Source organism: Panthera uncia, chromosome B4 (genome assembly GCF_023721935.1).
Source record: "Panthera uncia isolate 11264 chromosome B4, Puncia_PCG_1.0, whole genome shotgun sequence".
In the NCBI taxonomy this organism is placed as follows: domain Eukaryota; kingdom Metazoa; phylum Chordata; class Mammalia; order Carnivora; family Felidae; genus Panthera; species Panthera uncia.
The window spans coordinates 29,079,550-29,097,487 of NC_064809.1; the positions used below are offsets into that span (position 1 = coordinate 29,079,550).

A 17,938-nucleotide genomic window follows, 5' to 3' on the forward strand; every position below is an offset into this window, starting at 1 on the left:
TAAGGGCTAAACGCAAGGCCACACAATTTCTTACGGAACCTTATTTTCTTTCCTACTGGTTCTTTTCCCAGAGGGCCTGTCAAGGGCAATTCTCCAACAGACAATACCCCGGGTAGTTTTAAGGCCAAACTACCTAAAAGCAGGAGTACAAGAAGCTTCACTGTCGGTGGGCCACCTTGCAGTCACCAATCCGTCCACAGCCCGGGCTTTGCCACTCAAGTGGGGATAGCTCAGCTTCCAGCAGATTCCTTAATGTCCCTTTCCCATTTAGCCCATCTCCCCCTCCCACAATCCCTCCAGCAATCTTCTGTTCCCTATAGTTAAGAGTCTCTTATGTTTTGTCCCCCTCCTCGTTTTTATATTATTTTTGCTTCCCTTCCCTTATGTTTATCTGTTTTGTACCTTAAATTCCTCATATGAGTTAAGTCATATGATATTTGTCTTTCTCTGACTAATTTCATTAGCATAGTACCTTTTAGTTCCATCCATATAGTTGCAAATGGCAAGATTTTATTCTTTTTGATTGCTAACTAATATTACATTGTATATATACTACATCTTCTTTATCCATTTATCCATCAATGGACATTTGGGCTCTTTCCATACTTTGGCTGTTGTCAATAGACCTGCAATAAATATTTGGGTGCATGTGCCCCTTTGAATTAGAATTTTTGCATAAAATAAAAATCCCAAAAGAGACCACAGGCAATAATATCTGTGACAGCTGTTGTAGCAACTTTTTTTTTCTAGATGTGTCTCCTGAGGCAAGGGAAACAAAAGCAAAAATGAACTATTGGGACCTTATCAAGATAAAAAGCTTCTGCACAGTGAAGGAAACAATCACCAAAACTAAAAGGAACTGACAGAATGGGAGAAGATATTTGCAAATGACATCAGATAAAGGGTTAGTATCCAAAATATATAAAGAACTTATTAAACTCAACACCCAAAAAACAAATAATCCAGTGAAGAAATGGGCAAAAGGCATGACTAGGCATTTTTCCAAAGAAGACATCCAGATGGCTAACAGACACAAGAAAAGATGCTCAACATCAATCATCATCAGAGATATACAAATCAAAATCATGATGAGATACCACCTCACACCTGCCAGAATGGCTGAAATTAACAATACAGGAAACAACAGATATTGGCAAAGATGTGGAGAAAGGGGAACCCTCTTACACTGTTGGTGGCAATAGAAACTAGAGCAGCCACTTTGGAAAACAGTACCTGGGTTCCTTGAAAGGTAAAAAATAGATCTACTCTATGACCTAGGAATTGTATTACTTGGTATTTACCCAAAGGATACAACAGTACTGATTTGAAGGGAAACACATACCCCAATGTTTATAGCAGCATTATCAACAATAGCCAAACTATGGAAAGAGCTCAAATGTCTGTTGACTGATAAATGGATAAAGAATGTGTTGTGTGTATGTATGTGTGTGTACTTTGTGTGGATGAAACTAGAATGTATTATGCTAAGTAAAATAAGTCAGAGAAAGACAGATACCAAATTATTTCATTCATATGTTGAATTTAGGAAACAAACAGATGAACAAATGGGAAGGAGACGGAAAAGAGAGAGAAACAAACCATAAGAGACTGTTAATAGAGAACAAACTGAGGGTTGATTGAGGGAGGTAGGAGGGCTGGGCTAAATGGGTGATGGGTGTTGAGGAATGTACTTGTTATGATGAGCACTGGGAGTTATATGTAAGTGATGAATCACTAAATTCTACTCCTGAAACAAATATTTGAAAATAAAAGAAATACCAATGGCATTTTTTACAAAAATGTTTAAAAACTACACTAAAATTTTCATAGACCACAAAAGACTGCAAATAGCTAAAGAAATCTTGAGCATGACGGGCAAGGCTAGAGACATCACATAGTCTGATTTCAAACTATATTACAAAGATACAGTAATCAGGACAATATGTTGTTGACATAAAAATAGGTAAATAATTCCATGGAACAGAATACAGAGCACAGAAATAAACCCACTTACATATGGTCAACTGATTTTTTGACAGATACCAAAAATATACAATGGGAAAAGCATAGTTTATTTAATGCTGTTGGGAAAACTGGGTAACTTTATGCAAAAGAATGATCACCTATTTTCATAATACACAAAATCAATTCAAATGGATTAAGGACTTAAATCCTAAAACAATAATACTCATAGAAGAAAACACAGGGGGATATCTTGATGTTGCTCTAAGCAATAATTTTGGATTTGACATCAAAAGCACAAGCACAAAAGAAAAAAGTAGGACTACATCAAACTAAAACACTTTTGTATAGCAAAAGAAACAATCACAAAATGAAGAGGCAATCTACAGAACAGGAGAAAGTATTTGTAAACTACATATCTGATAAGAGGTTAATATCCAAAATATATAATGAACTTCTACAACTCAATGGAAAAATCACCAATAATTCATTCACAATCACAATAACTTAAGTATCTGAACAGGTATTTTTCCAAAGAAGACATATAGATGCCCAAGAGACGCATGAAAATATGCTCAACATCATTAATCATCAGGGAAATGCAAGTCAAAACCACAATGAAGTATCAGCTCACACTTTTTGGAATGGCTATGATCAGAAGACATGGGATAACCAGTATTGGTGAGAATGTGAAGAAAATATAACTCTTGTACACTGTTGATTATAATATAAATTTGTGCAGCTATTATGGAAAATATTAGTTTCTTTTTCTTTTAATGTTTATTTATTAAATAATAATAATTTTTTTATTTTTATTTTTATTATTTATTTTATTTATTATTTTTATTTTATTTTTATTTTTTCTTTAATATTTTATTATTATTTAATAAATATATGGAGGTTTTAAAAAAATTAAAAATAGAACTACCATATGGTTTAGCAGTCACACACCTGGATTTATATCTGAAGAAAAGGAAATCATTATCTCAAAGGAACATTTGTACACCCATATTTATAGTGGCATTATTTACATTAGCCAAAATGGAAATAACCTAACTGCTCACCATCCATTGATGACTGATGGATAATAGATAACGAATAATGAATATATATGTAGATATCTATGTGTATGTGTACACAAACATGTATGTATATACATATATATCTATATCTAACATATATATGCATATATATATATATATATATAATTTTGCCATAAAAATGAAGGAAATACTGCCTCTTGAAAACATGAGGATAAACCTGGAGAGTGATTGGTCAAAGGGTTCAAACTTTTAGTTATTAGGTAAGTAAATTCTGAGGATTATATCTAATAATAATACTCTATTGCTTATGTGATATTTGATAAACACTCTCACTAAAAAGGAAGGGAGGGAAGGAGGGACAGAGGGAGAAGAAAAGAAAGAAAGAAAGAAAGAAAGAAAGAAAGAAAGAAAGAAAAAGAGGAGGGAGGGGAGGAAGGAAGGGAAATTCACTATGTGAAGTCATGGATGTGTTAACTTGATTGTGACAACCATTTTACAATGTGTACAAATATCAAATCGTTGTGCTGTGCACTTTAAATATATTATAATTTTATTTGTTAATTACACTTCAATTAAGGTGGAAAAAATGGATATGTCATAAAGGCATGGAGAAAAATATGCATGAATAGCTGTATTAGAATCAGAAAAAGCAGACTTAAAAAAAGAAAAAGAGTTCAAGGAAAGAAAAATTACCAGGGATAAATAGAAGTGTTAAGTAATAATAAAAGAACAAATTCTCCAAGAATATATAATATTCCTTAATGTGTGTATGCCTTAACTCATATGTGCCAAAATACATAGGCAAAAACTGGACTATAGATAAAACTATAAGGAGAAATAAACACATCCGTTATTATACTTGCAGACTTCACCCTTCTATCAGAAATGACTATAACCAGCAGGCAAAAAAATCAATAATAACATAGGTGAACTCAACAACACCATCAATCAACTGCATCTAATCGATATCTATCTGAATACCCCATCCACAATAGCAGAATACGCATTGCTTTCAAACTCACAAGCTATATTCACAAAGATGGACCACATTTTAAGATAGAAATAGTGTGTTAAAAATTTGTCTAAAATAGAAATCACACAAATCATGCTCTCAGCCCGTAATGAAATTAAATGAGAAATCAGTGACACATGTAGATGGAAAATCTCAAAATATTTGAAGATGAAACAATATGCCTCTAAAGTGCATGTTCAAAGAAGAAGTGTCAAAATAAATTTAAAAAATTTGAACTAAGTGAAAATTACAATATTGCTTATCAAAATGTGTGATAAAACAGTGAAAGGAGTGCTTAGAAGGAAATTTATAGCGTTGAGTTAATATATTAGATAATAAGAAAGTAAAAAATCAATAATCTCTCCTCCCCCTTAGGAAACTAGAAAAAGAGAAGCAGAAAAATTGTGATGAGTTTGGACTTCTTTAAAATTAATACTTACATTTTGTGAATGACATTTTTAAGAGAATTAAAAGACATACTATATATTGATAGAAAATATTTGCCAAACACATATCTCATATAAAGTATTTGTGTTTGAAATATATAAAAATAATCAAACATTAAAAAAACAATGCTATTTTAAAACTCTTAAAATATCTGAACATCCATCTCTTCAAAGAAGATAGAAGATGACAAGTAAGCATAATGAAATCATCAAATGTCATTAGGAAATTGCAAATAAAAACAATGAAATACCTAATGAGATACACCTATGAGAATGGCTAAACCAAAAACTGACAACACAAAATGTAGTAAAGTATATGGAATGCATGAACTCTAATTTATTGTTTTTGAAGATGCAAAATGCTATACCCACTTTGGAAGACAGTTTGACATTTTTATAAAGGTCAACATTATCTTACCATACAATCCAGTAATTATGCTCCCAAGTGTTTACCCAAATGAAACCTTATATCCAGGCAATAACCTGCACATGAATATTTATAGCAGGTTTACCTATAATTGCCCCATTTTGGAAGCAACAAAGATGTTTTCCAATAGGTTAATGGATTAACAACCTGTGGTACATTTATATGATGGTATATTATTCAACAATAAAAAGAATTGGGCTATCAAGCTACAGAAAGACATGGCAGGAACTTAAGCACACATTACTAAATGACAGAAGCCAGCTTGGAAAAGCTATATTATTTCAATTATATACCACTCTGAGAAAGGCAAAACTATACAGATAGTTAAAATTTCAGAAGTAGCCAGGGGTTCAGATTGAGGAGTAATGAAGAGTTGGAGCACAAGGAATTTTCAGGGTGCTGAAGCTATTTTGTATAATAATATAGTGGTGGACACATGATACTATATATTTGTCAATATCTGTAGACTTGTATAACAAAAGGAGTCACTAACATAAACTATGAATATTATTAGTAACTCATCAACATTGGTTCATCAACTGCAACAAATATATTATCTAAAATAGGATGTTAATAACGGGAAATTGTGTGTTAGGGGAAAGAAGTATTTGGGAACTCTGTACTTTCTGTGTAACTTCTCTGAAACCCTAAATTGCTCTAGAGAAAAAACTATTAAAAATTTTTTTGAAAGGATACAAAAATACTAATTTGAAGGGATACACGTACTCTGATGTTTATAGCAACATTACCTACAATAAATGAAAATAGTCTAATGTCTATCAACTTATGGATGGATAAAGAAGAGGTGAAATATGTATATAATATATGTATATATATTACAACTCACAAGACTTTATATATATGTAATATATATGAAATTATATATATATATACACACACATATACATACATAAATATAGGGTAGTTCTATTTTGACTCTTTGAGGAACCTCCATACTGTTTTCCAGAGTGACTGCACCAGTTTGCATTCCCAACAACAGTGTAAGACAATTCCCCTTTTTCCACATTGTCACCCACATTTGTTGTTTCCTGTGTTATTAATTTTAACCATTCTGACAGATGTCAGAATATCTCATTAAAGTTTTGATTTCTAATTCTCTGATGATGCATGATGTTGAGCATCTTTTCATGTGTTAGCCATCCCGATGTCTTCTTTGGAAAAATGACTATTCATGTTTTCTGCCCATTTTTCAACTGGGTTATTTGCTTTTTGGGTGTTGAGTTTTCTAGGTTCCTTACATATTTTTGGATACTAACCCTTTGTCAGACATATCATTTGCAAATATCTATTCCCATTCCATAGGCTGATTTTTAGTTTTGTTGATTTTTTCCTTCACTGTGCAGAAACTTTTTCTCTTGATGAAGTCCTGATAGTTTATTTTAGCTTTTGTTTCCCTTGTCTCAGGAGATGTATCTAGTAAGAAGTTGCTAGTCAAACAGGTTACTGCCTGTGTTCTCCTGTAGGATTTTGATGGTTTCTCATCTCTCATTTAGGACTTTCATCTATTTTGAATTTATTTTTGTGTATGGTATAAGAAAGTGGTCCAGTTTCATTCTCCTGCATGTCACTGTTCAGTTTTCCCAATACCATTGTTGAAGAAACTGTCTTATTCCCATTGTGTATTTATTCCCTCTTAGTTGAAGATTTGTCAGCCTTATAGTTGTGGGTTCATTTCTGGGTTTTCTGTTCCATTGATCTATATGTCTGTTTTTGTGCCAATACCATACTGCCTTGATCACTACAGCTTTGTAATATAGCTTGAAGCCTGGAATTGTGATGCCTCCAGCTTTGCTTTTCTTTTTCAAGGTTTCTTTGGCTTATTTGGGGTCTTTTGTGGTTCCATATAAATTTTATGATTGTTTGCTCTAGTTCTGTGAAAAATGCTTGTGGTATTTTGATAGAGATTGCATTAAATGTATAGATTGCTTTGGGTAGTATAGACATTTTAATAATGTTTGTTCTTCCAATCTATGAGCATGGAATGTTTTTCCATTTCTTTGTGTTACCTTCAATTTATTTCATCAGTGTTTTATAGTTTTCAGGTTGCAGATCTTTTAATAAAAGAAAGGGAAAGAATCATATGTAAGCATCCATTCCTTTTTTAAACATTTTTTAATGTTTATTCGCTTTTTTGAGAGAGAGAGAGAGAGAGAGTAGGAGAGGTGCAGAGAGACACAGAGACAGAGAATCCAAAGTGGGATCCAGGCTTTGAGCTGTCAGCAGAGAGCCCAACACGAGACTTGAACCCAGGAACTATGATATCATGACCTGGGCTGAAGTCAGATGTTTAACTGAATGAGCCACCCAGACGCCCCTGTACAGCATCCATTCTTCATGAAAAACCTCAAAAAGTAGGAATAGAGGGAACATACCTCAACATTATAAAGGCCATATACAAAAGACCCACAGCTAATATCATCCTCAATGGGGAAAAACTGAGAGCTTTTTTTCTATGGTCAGGAACTAGACAGGGATGTCCACTCTCACTACCATTATTTAATATAGTACTATAAGTCCTCACCTCAACAATCAGATAACAAGAAGAAATAAACGTCCTCCAAATTGGCAAAGAAGTCTAACTTGAACTATTTGCAGATTGTATGATACTCTATGTAGAAAACCCAAAAGATTCCACCAAAAACTTGCTAGAACTGATACATAAATTCAGTAAAGTCACAGGATACAAAATTAATGTACCGAAATGTGTTGCATTTCCATACACCAGTAATGAAGCAGCAGAAACAGAAACCAAGGAATAGATCCCATTTACAATTGTACCAAAACCATAAGATATCTAGGAATACACCTAACCAAAAAGGTAAAAGATCTGTACTCTGTTACATCGTTTTTAAAAACAGCTCAGTGAACTCCAAGCACAATAGGATTTAAAAAAATAATTTGGGAAGTGGAAAGATACAAGTGAAAAAAATGTGACTCTAGGTTATTTCTCCAGCACATAACTTTTAATTCCTAATAGTTAACCTGATCTTTTCTCAAATACTATTCACATTGTCTTTTGTTTATTTTAGGATCCTTTGCTTCCTCAATTCAAATGAGGAAATCTTTCTTATATATACCAGTTGGAGAAAGATCCAGAGAAGTTAAAATGCATCTGTTAATATTCGCCCATGTTTTATTTATTTATTTTTGCCATAGATCTTATTACATTCTCAACTGGTTGTTACTTAATTATTGAAAACTAGTTCTACCAAATCCGACACATTTCATTTTTGTAATGCTGTAGCAGGTCACCACCTTTATACAGATTGCAGTGTTGCTATATTTGGATTGCCAAAGTCACAGTGCAACATTAACTATTTATTGACTCAGCCATTTTTCCAAAGAAACACTTCCATCTGGATGACTAGCTCATGACAGGTTTCCAAATCTAGGTGCATGCTGTTAGAAACAACTTCACAAAACTTTAGACCCTGTAGCTGACCTTACTTGATGATTCTTAAGTATTCCTTTTTCAGTATAAACTGTCCTTTAGCCATGTTCATATATTTTTCCTGTAATTGGATCTAGTTGTAGTTTTAAAATCAAGCAAAAATTTCAAATCACATAAACACTCGAATGAAAAGAGACCAAGTCTCAATCCTGGCATTCCTGCAAATTTAACCATGTCCTCCTCCCCAGTAACAATGTCTTCATGCTAACGAGACCTGGGAAACCACTTTTTTTCCCTTTAATATACAAAATATCTTGTTATTCTTTTCCACTACAGATGCCTACTTGTTTTTTTACAATTAAATAATATGAAAGGGGCATAAAATATTCTTAGGTAAGTCAAAGATTTTCTGCTCCCTGCTAATTTTCTCTGACAATGGAGGCCATGGTTTGTAATGTAACCTGTGAGGAAAAAAATGTTATGTTCCACATCACTAGATATACCCCTACAATATGATGATGATTTTAGTATAAACTTTAAAGTTATATTATTATCATACACTCTCCAGTATATTTTATTTTAACCAAAGACATAGTATTGTATGGAAAGGGCACTGGTTAAAAGATTATGATATGTAAGTTTGTGTGTCAATTTTGTCATTATCTAGATACACAATATATGGAGACTTAATGATTGCTAATATACCTTTCAATAATAAAGTTTGCTGATTAAGCAATACAAATATTTTATTATAATTCTTATTATTTAATAACAAGTAGATAGTTCTACCTTAGTAGAGTTACCTTATGAAGTGTTTTGATGTTCTTATTTGTATAGAAACTGATATAGAACACTTGAAGGATGCCATTGAAAGAAGTATATTGGTGAAGGAAAAGAAGATACAATCAAAGAGTCTCCCTGGTAAGAACAAGAGTTTTGCAAGTCTATATTTCTGGTTTTAAATGAACTTCTTCGGAGTTTAATGAAGACTGGGTCTATATGAAAATAGTAGCTATATGTTATTACTATACAGATAAAATCTTCATAAATATTCTCATAATTCATTATACTCTGGTGTTTACTAGAAATAAAAATTTAGCTAGATATTAGGAGTTTTAGAAATCATCCATTTAGAAATTAGACCATAAAATAAAATGCTATAGTGGCCTTAAAATATGGTTGGTGAAAGTGTGTCCAATCACATACTATTAATTTTCTACACTTCATGAATATAATAGCAACAGAATTTAGAATAGTTAATTCATTAGTTACCATTTCCTTCTATTTGATGGCATATTTATGGTATATCAACTATAACAGAGTACATTGGCTGTGTTATATAGTTTGGAGATTATACTACTGCCTTTACTCATTAACAGCGATGAACATACTGCCATTGCCTGCATATGCCATGCATGCATATATATGCATGTACATATGCAATATATACAGATATTTGATTGTATTTTTCATATATATATATATATATCCCTGTTAAAAAACACTGTCATCTAAAGGTGACTGTGTCCACATGTCCAAAGGCTTTGTCTTTTGTGAATAACTGTGAAGGGAAGGATATTATTTTAAAAAAGAAAGCATAGAAATACAGTAACTGAAATATTAAAATTCACTAGAACTGCTCAGTAAATTTATGCTGTCAGAAGAAAATGAGTGGAGTGGCTCAGGTGGTTAAGCATCCTACTTTTGGCTCAGATCGTGATCTCATGGTTTGTGAGTTCAAGCCCTGCATCCAGCTCTATGCTGACAGCTCAGAGCCTGGAGTCTGCTTCAGATTCTGTGTCTCCCTCTCTCTCTCTTCCCCTCCCCTGCTCATGCTCTGTCTCTCAAAAATAAAGAAACATTAAAAAAGGTTAAAAAAAAAAAAGAAGAAAGAATGAGCAAAACTAAAGTACTTAAATACTACAATAAGAGCTGAGAAATTAGAGCAGAGAATATAATTTGAAACAATGGCTTAAAGAGAACTAGATGTTTATAAGCAAAATGGTTAAGATCCAACATAGAGAAGTAGGGGAACCCAAAGTTCCTTCCTCCCTCAAACACAGCAGTGTTGAGGCCAAAGGACTTTGAATTCCAAGAGTCTGGGTTACAGAGTGACAAAGACATCTCTAGGGACCCACAGGGACAATCTGGACGGGCCATAGGTGTGTGATGGCGAACTGGGGGAGATAAAATGGGCTGTGTAGGCAAGGATTGGAGAAAGTGTAGGACTGTATCTGGACAAGAACAAAACCACGGAGCAGAAAGGAGAAAGATCCAATCTCTAATTTCAGGGCTTTCTCCCAACTGGGGCTGGCTGCCCTGTTCACCCACCTGGGGAGGAGGGGAACCAGCCCCAGGCTTAGTAACTAGTTCACAGGCACAGTCTGCAGTGGAAGAAAGCAATCCCCTCCCTGGAGTGATGTGGCAAGAAGGTATATAACCATTCAAAGGACAAAGACTGCCTGCGCCTTCCAGCCAGAGGCCATATACCGGTGGCGTGGAGCAGCACTTCCCCAAAACTGGGGCACTCGGAAGGGGACCCTTTAAGACATCAGGGTTTAAGTCCAGGCAAGTGCCAGTAAGGTGTAGGAGTTGGTGAAGTGGGACAAACCGCCTCAAGTGGGGCAACATGCAGCAGCTTTCCCCTGAACCAGGGCGCATGGAGTGGGATCCATTAAGACATTGTGGTTTAAATCACAGCCAAGCACCAGGGAGGTGTAGGAGTTGGTGGAGCGGGACAAACTGCCTTGTTCCCATCTGCGGCACTGTGAGGACAGTCTGAAAACAGTGGTTTGGGACACCTGGTCTGTGGAGGAGAGACCAGGGTGTTGCCATTTTTCTCCCCATCACCAACAAGGTGGAGCTTCAGGGAACTGACAGCAGACCTACAGTGGAGGGGGTCCCTACCTATACCAAACCATGCCCTTCTGTGCCTGGTAACTGTATTTATGAGAGCGGGATTGACGGTGACCAACAAAACAGCCCCTCTACCAGACCAGTGCTGCCACCGGTTACAAGGCACCCAGGGGTTTTGCATTTCTGATTTAATTCTTGGACAATTCATATTGTGTGTGTGTGTGTGTGTGTGTGTGTGTGTATTTTTCTCTCTTTCTTTCCTTGTCTAGTTGTTCTGGTTGTTGGTTTGTTTAAGCAGACATATTTAATCTGTTCTCTTTATACCTATTCTATATCTCCTTCTTTATTTTCCCTGCTCTATCTCTGGATTAAGCCATAGAGTTTCTCTGCCTTGTCAATTTTCTTTTCTTTTTCCCTGCCCCTGTCATTTCTCTCTTTGTATAGTATAAGGCCTCTTCCATCAACGCCACTCCAACCCTGTTGTTTTGCTGTAGCCAGTGTTTTGTTTTGTTTTGTTTTTTCTGTTTGCTTGTTTGTTTGTTTGCTATCCCAGGACTACTTCAATGAACAACTCAAAGCACACTTTGTGGAGGGTCCAAAACATTACTACAAGTACGGAAATAAAGCAGCCAGAGTCACAACAACAGAGAGCAAGTAACACACTCCAAAAAACACCTCTGAAGGGACAAGCCTTGGACAGTGTATGACCCCTCTTTAATATACTAGTGTTCCCAGGTGCAGGGCACATAACAAGCTTTTAAAACACATAAGAGACAGAAAACTAGCCAAAATGATGAAATAGAGGAATTCTCCTCAAAAGAAATTCCAGAAAGAAATGAAAGCTAAGGAATTGATCAAAGCAGATATAAACAATATAACTGAACAAGAATTTAGAATAATAATCATAAGATTAATCCCTGGGCTTGAAAAGAGCATAGAAGACAGCAGAGAATCTATTGCTGCAGAGATCAAGGAACTAAGAAATAGTCATGATGAATTAAAAAATTCTGTAAATGAGGTGCAAAATAAAGTAGAAGCAATGACAGCAAGAACTGTATAGGCAGATGGGAGATTAAGTGAAATAGAAGATAAAATTATGGAAAAAGATGAGGGTGAGAAAAAGATAAAAAAAATTCTAGACCACAAGGGGAGAATTAGAGAACTAAGTGATTCAATGAAACAGAATAAAATCCATATTATAGGAGTTCCAGAAGAAGAAGGGAGAAAGAAAGGGGCTGAAGGTGTACTTGAACAAACCATAGCTGAGAACTTCCCCAATCTGGGGAAGGTAACAGATATTGAAATCCAAGAGGCACAGGGAACTCCCTTCAGATGTAACTTGATTTGATCTTCTGCATGACATATCGTGAAACTGGCAGAATAGAAGGATAAAGAGAGAATTTTGAAGCAGCTAGGGGATAAACAGGACTTAACATACAAAGGTAGACACTTAAGGGTAGTAGCAGACCCATCTACTGAAACTTGGCAGGCCAGAAAGGAGTGTCAGGAAATTTTCAATGTGGTGAATAGGAAAAATATGCAGCCAAGAATCCTTTATCCGGCAAGCTTGTCATTCAGAATAGAAGGAAGGATAAAGGTTTTCCTAGAAAAACAAAAACTGAAGGAATTCATCACCACTAAACCAGCCCTACAAGAGATCCAAAGGGGGACTCTGCGAGTAGAATGTTGCAAAGACCACAAAGGAACAGAGACATCACTATAAGCATGAAACCTACAGAACACAATGATTCTAAATCCATATCTTCCAATAATAACACTGAATGTAAATGGACTAAATGCTCCAATCAAAAGACATAGGGTATCAGAATGGATAAAAAGATAAGACCTATCTATTTGCTGCCTACAAGAGACCCATTTTAGACCTGAGGACACTTTCAGATTCAAAGTGAGGTGATGAAGAACGATTTATCATGCTACTGAAAGCCAAAAGAAAGCTGGAGTAGTCATACTTATATCAGACAAACTAGATTTTAAACTAAAGACTGTAACAAGGGATGAAGAAGGGCATTATATAATAATTATGGGCTCTATCCACCAAGAAGAACTAACAGCTATAAATGTTTCTGCATTGAATTTGGAAACATCAAAATATATAAAATAATCACAAACATAAGCAATCTTATTGGTAAGAATGTGGTAATTGCAGGGAACTTTAATACTCCACTTATAACAATGGACAGATCCTCCAGACAGAAAATCAATAAATAATGGCCCTGAATGATACACTGGACCAGATGGACTTGACAGATATTCAGAACTTTTCATCCAAAGGCAGCAGAATATACATTCTTCTCGAGTGCTCGTGGAATATTCTCCAAGATAGATCACATACTGGTTCACAAAATAGCCCTCAGTAAATACAAAATAATTGAGATCATACTGTACACACTTTCAAATCACAATGCTATGGAACTTGAAATCAACCACAGGAAAAAGTTTGGAAAACCTCCAAATTCATGGAGGTTAAAGAACATCTTACTAAAGAATTAATGGGTCAACCAGGCAATTAAAAATAAATTAAAACATATATGGAAACAAATGAAAATAAAAACACAACAGTCCAAACACTTTGGGATGCAGCAAAGGCAGTCGTAAGGGGAAAATACATTGTAGTACAAGCCTATCTCAAGAAACAAGAAAAAATCCAAATACATAATCTAACAGCACACCTAAAGGAACTAGAGGCAGAACAGCAAAGAAAACCCAAGGCCAGGAGAAGAAGGGAAATAATAAAGATCAGGCCAGGTATAAACAATATATAATCCCCAAACACAGCAGAACAAATAAATGAAACTAAGGGGTGGTTTTTTGAAAAAATAAATGAAATTGATAAACCCCTAGCCCGACATCTCAAAAAGAAAAGAGAAGGGACCCAAATATATAGTCACAAATGAAAATGGATTTATCACAACCATCCCTCACAAATACAAGAAATTATCAGAGAATACTATGAAAAATTACATGCAAACAAACTGGACAACCTGAAGAAATGGACAAATTCCTCGACATCTACACACACCAAAACTCAAACAGGAGGAAATAGAAAATTTGAACACACCCATAACTAGTGAGGAAATTGAATCTGTTATCAAAAATATCCCAACAAATAAGATTCCTGGGCCAGATGGCTTCCCAGGGGAATTCTACCAGACATTTAAAGCAGAGTTAATACCTATTCTTCTCAAGCTGTTCCAAAAAATAGACATGGAAGGAAAACTTCCGGACTCATTCTATGAAGCCAACATTACCTTGATTCCCAAACCAGACAGAGACCCCATAAAAAAAGGAGAATTACAGACCAATATCCCTGATCAACATGGATGCAAAAATTCTCAACCAGATACTAGCAAATCGAATTCTACAGCATATAAAAAGAATTATTCACCATGATCAAGTGGGATTCATTCCTGGGCTATAGGGCTGGTTCAGTATGTGCAAATCAATCAACGTGATACATCACAATAGTAAAAGAAAGGATAAGAACCATATGATACTGTCAATAGATGCAGAAAAAGCATTTGACAAAAAACAACATCTTTCTTAATAAAAACCCTCAAGAAAGTTGGGATAGAAAGAACATACTTAAATATCATAAAAGCCATATATCAAAAGCCCACAGCTAATATCATCCTCAATGGGGAAAAACTGAGGGCTTTCCCCCTGAGATCAGGAACACAACAGGGATTTTCACTCTCAACACTGTTGTTCAACATAGTGTTGGAAGTCCTAGTATCAGCAAGCAGACAACAAGATGAAATAAAAGACATCAAAATTGGCAAAGAGGAAGTTGAACTTTTACTTTTCGCAGACGACATGCTACTCTACTTGGAAAACCCAAAAGACTCCATAAAAAGGCTGCTAGAACTGATACATGAATTCAGCAAAGTCATAGGGTACAAAATCAATGTACAGAAATCAGTTGCATTTCTATACACCAATAATGAAGCATTAGAAAGAGAAATAAAGAAACTGATCCCATTTATAATTGCACCAAGATCCATAAAATACCTAGGAATAAACCTAACTAAATATATAAAAAAGATCTATCTGTATGCTGAAAACTACAGAAAACTTATGAAGAAAACTGAAGAAGGCAAAAAGAAATGGAAAAACATTCCATGCTCATGGATTGGAAGAATAAATATTGTTAAAATGTCAATACTACCCAAAGCAATCTACACATTTAATGCAATCCCAATCAAAATTGCACCAGCATTCTTCTCAAAGCTAGAACAAACAACCCTAAAATTGTATGGAACCAAAAAAGACCCCGAATAGCCAAAGTAATATTGAAAAAGAAAACCAAAGCGGGAGGCATCACAATCCCAGACTTTAACCTGTACTACAAAGTTGTAATCATCAAGACAGTATGGTATTGGCACAAAAACAGACACATAGACCAATGGAATAGAATAGAGAATGTAGAATTGGGCCCACAAATATATGGCCAACTAATCTTCGACAAAGGAGGAAAGAGTATCCAATGGAAAAGAGACAGTCTCTTTAGCAAATGGTGCTGGGAGAACTGGACAGCAACATGCAGAAGAATGAAACTAGACCACTTTCTTACATCATACACAAAAATAAACTCAAAATGGATGAAGGACCTAAATGTGAGACAGGAAACCATCAAAACTCTAGAGAAGACAGCAGGCAACAACCTCTTGGACCTCAGCCACAGCAATTTCTTACTCAACACATCTCCAAAGGCAAGGGAATTAAAAGCAAAAATGAACTATTGGGACCTCATCAAGATAAAAAGCTTCTGCACTAAAAAGGAAATAATCAACAATATTAAAAGGCAATTGATGGAATGGAAAAAGATATTTGCAAATGACATATTGGATAAAGGGTTAGTCCTAAAATCTATAAAGAACTTACCAAATTCAACAGTCAAAAAACAAATAATCCAGTGAAGAAATGGGCAGAAGACATGAATAGACACTTTTCCAAAGAAGACACCAAATGGCCAACAGACACATGAAAAAATGCTCGACGTCACTTCTCATTAGGGAAATACAAATCAAAACACACACTGAGATACCATCTCACTGGTCAGGGTGGCTAAAATGAACAACTTGGGAAATGACAGATGCTGGTGATGATTTGGAGAAAAAGGAACCCTCTTGCCCTGGTGTAAATTGGTGCAGCTTCTCTGGAAAACAGTGTAGAAGTTCCTCAAAAAATTAAAAATAGAGCTACCTTAAAACCCAGCAATAGCACTACTAGGAACTTACCCAAAGGATACAGGAGTGCTGATGCATAGGGGCACATGTACCCCAATGTTTATAGCAGCGCTTTCAACAATAGCCAAATTATGGAAAGAGACTAAATGTCCATCAAGTGATGAATGGATAAAGAAGATGTGGTTTATATATATAATGGAATACTACTTGGCAATGAGAAAGAATGAAATCATGCCATTTGAAGCAATGTGGATGGAACTGGAAGGTATTATGCTAAGTGAAATGAGTCAGTCAGAGAAAGATATCATACGTTTTCTCTCATGTGGATCTTTGGAAAATTAACTGAAGACCATGGGGGAAGGGAAGGGGAAAAAATAGCTACAAATAGAGCGAGAGGGAGGCAAACCATAAGAGATTCTTAAATACAGAGAACAAACTGAGGCTTGAAGGGGGATGGGGGGGAAGGGAAAATGGGAGATGGTCATTGAGGGGGGCACTTGTTGGGATGAGCACTGGGTGTCGAATGTAAGCGATGAACTGCGGGAATCTACCCAAAAAATCAAGAGCACACTTTACATACTGTATGTTGGCCAATTTGACAATAAATTATATTAAAAAATAAAATAAAAATAAAACTGAGACAAAAAATGGTTACTATAGCAAATACTATCCATACATACTTGCTATTATTCTTTCAGTTTCTCTATAGGGCACAGTTTTATAAACAATGAAACATTTTTATAATAAATGAATTTATATATATTTATATTTGTATTTTTATATTTATATTTATATGTAGAAAGAGAATAGGAATTTAGAGTTATATACAGAATCTGTATCAAAAATATGGTGGAAAATTTCTAACTCTTACTGGAATTTAATGATATAAATCTTAAGTAGATTCTACAACTGTACTGACAGTTACACAATTCTAGGAATATATTAATAACCATTAATTAGGGGCACCTGGGTGGCTCAGTCGGTTGGGCATCCGACTTCGGCTCAGGTCACCATCTCGCGGTCTGTGAGTTCGAGCCCTGCGTCGGGCTCTGGGCTGATGGCTCAGAGCCTGGAGCCTGCTTCCGATTCTGTGTCTCCCTCTCTCTCGGCCCCTCCCCCGTTCATGTTCTGTCTCTGTCTCAAAAATAAATAAAACGTTAAAAAAAACAACATTAATTAAACATTTAAAATGGGCAAATTTTATACCGTATGTATATTTAAAAAATAACTCAAGAAATTCTAAGCAGCATAAGATTTTTTAAAAAGACTTAAAGAAATGGAACAATATTGTGAAAGAGGAAAATTGTAACTCTTATAAATTTCCCCACCACTTACCTTTTATGCTTCTACTGTTTAATCCAATCTGCACTCAGGGGCTATTCTCATTGCTTCCCTGCTTATATAAGAATCCCTTGCCTTCTCAGTTCATGTGAATCAGTTATTCTAATTACATCTGTTAGAGAAAGACCAAAAGGCTAAAATAGGTCCGCTAATGTTCTCCAGTTATGTGAATCTATAGCTCATATTACTTTCACAAATGTCATTACTTAATTATTTAAAACCTGTTCTGACC

The 17,938-nt window shown here is 35.1% G+C and overlaps 1 protein-coding gene across 3 annotated transcripts in view; it reads left to right on the plus strand.

Annotated features, from left to right (window-relative positions):
* LOC125918685 (coiled-coil domain-containing protein 7-like) overlaps nucleotides 1-17,938 on the plus strand; it is a 228,222-nt gene that overhangs the window by 181,586 nt on the left and 28,698 nt on the right. For all 3 annotated transcript variants that reach the window (XM_049624804.1, XM_049624805.1, XM_049624806.1), the window contains one exon: nucleotides 9,140-9,223. In XM_049624804.1, coding sequence (XP_049480761.1) covers nucleotides 9,140-9,223 — 84 coding nt within the window. The remainder of the gene's footprint in view (nucleotides 1-9,139; nucleotides 9,224-17,938) is intronic.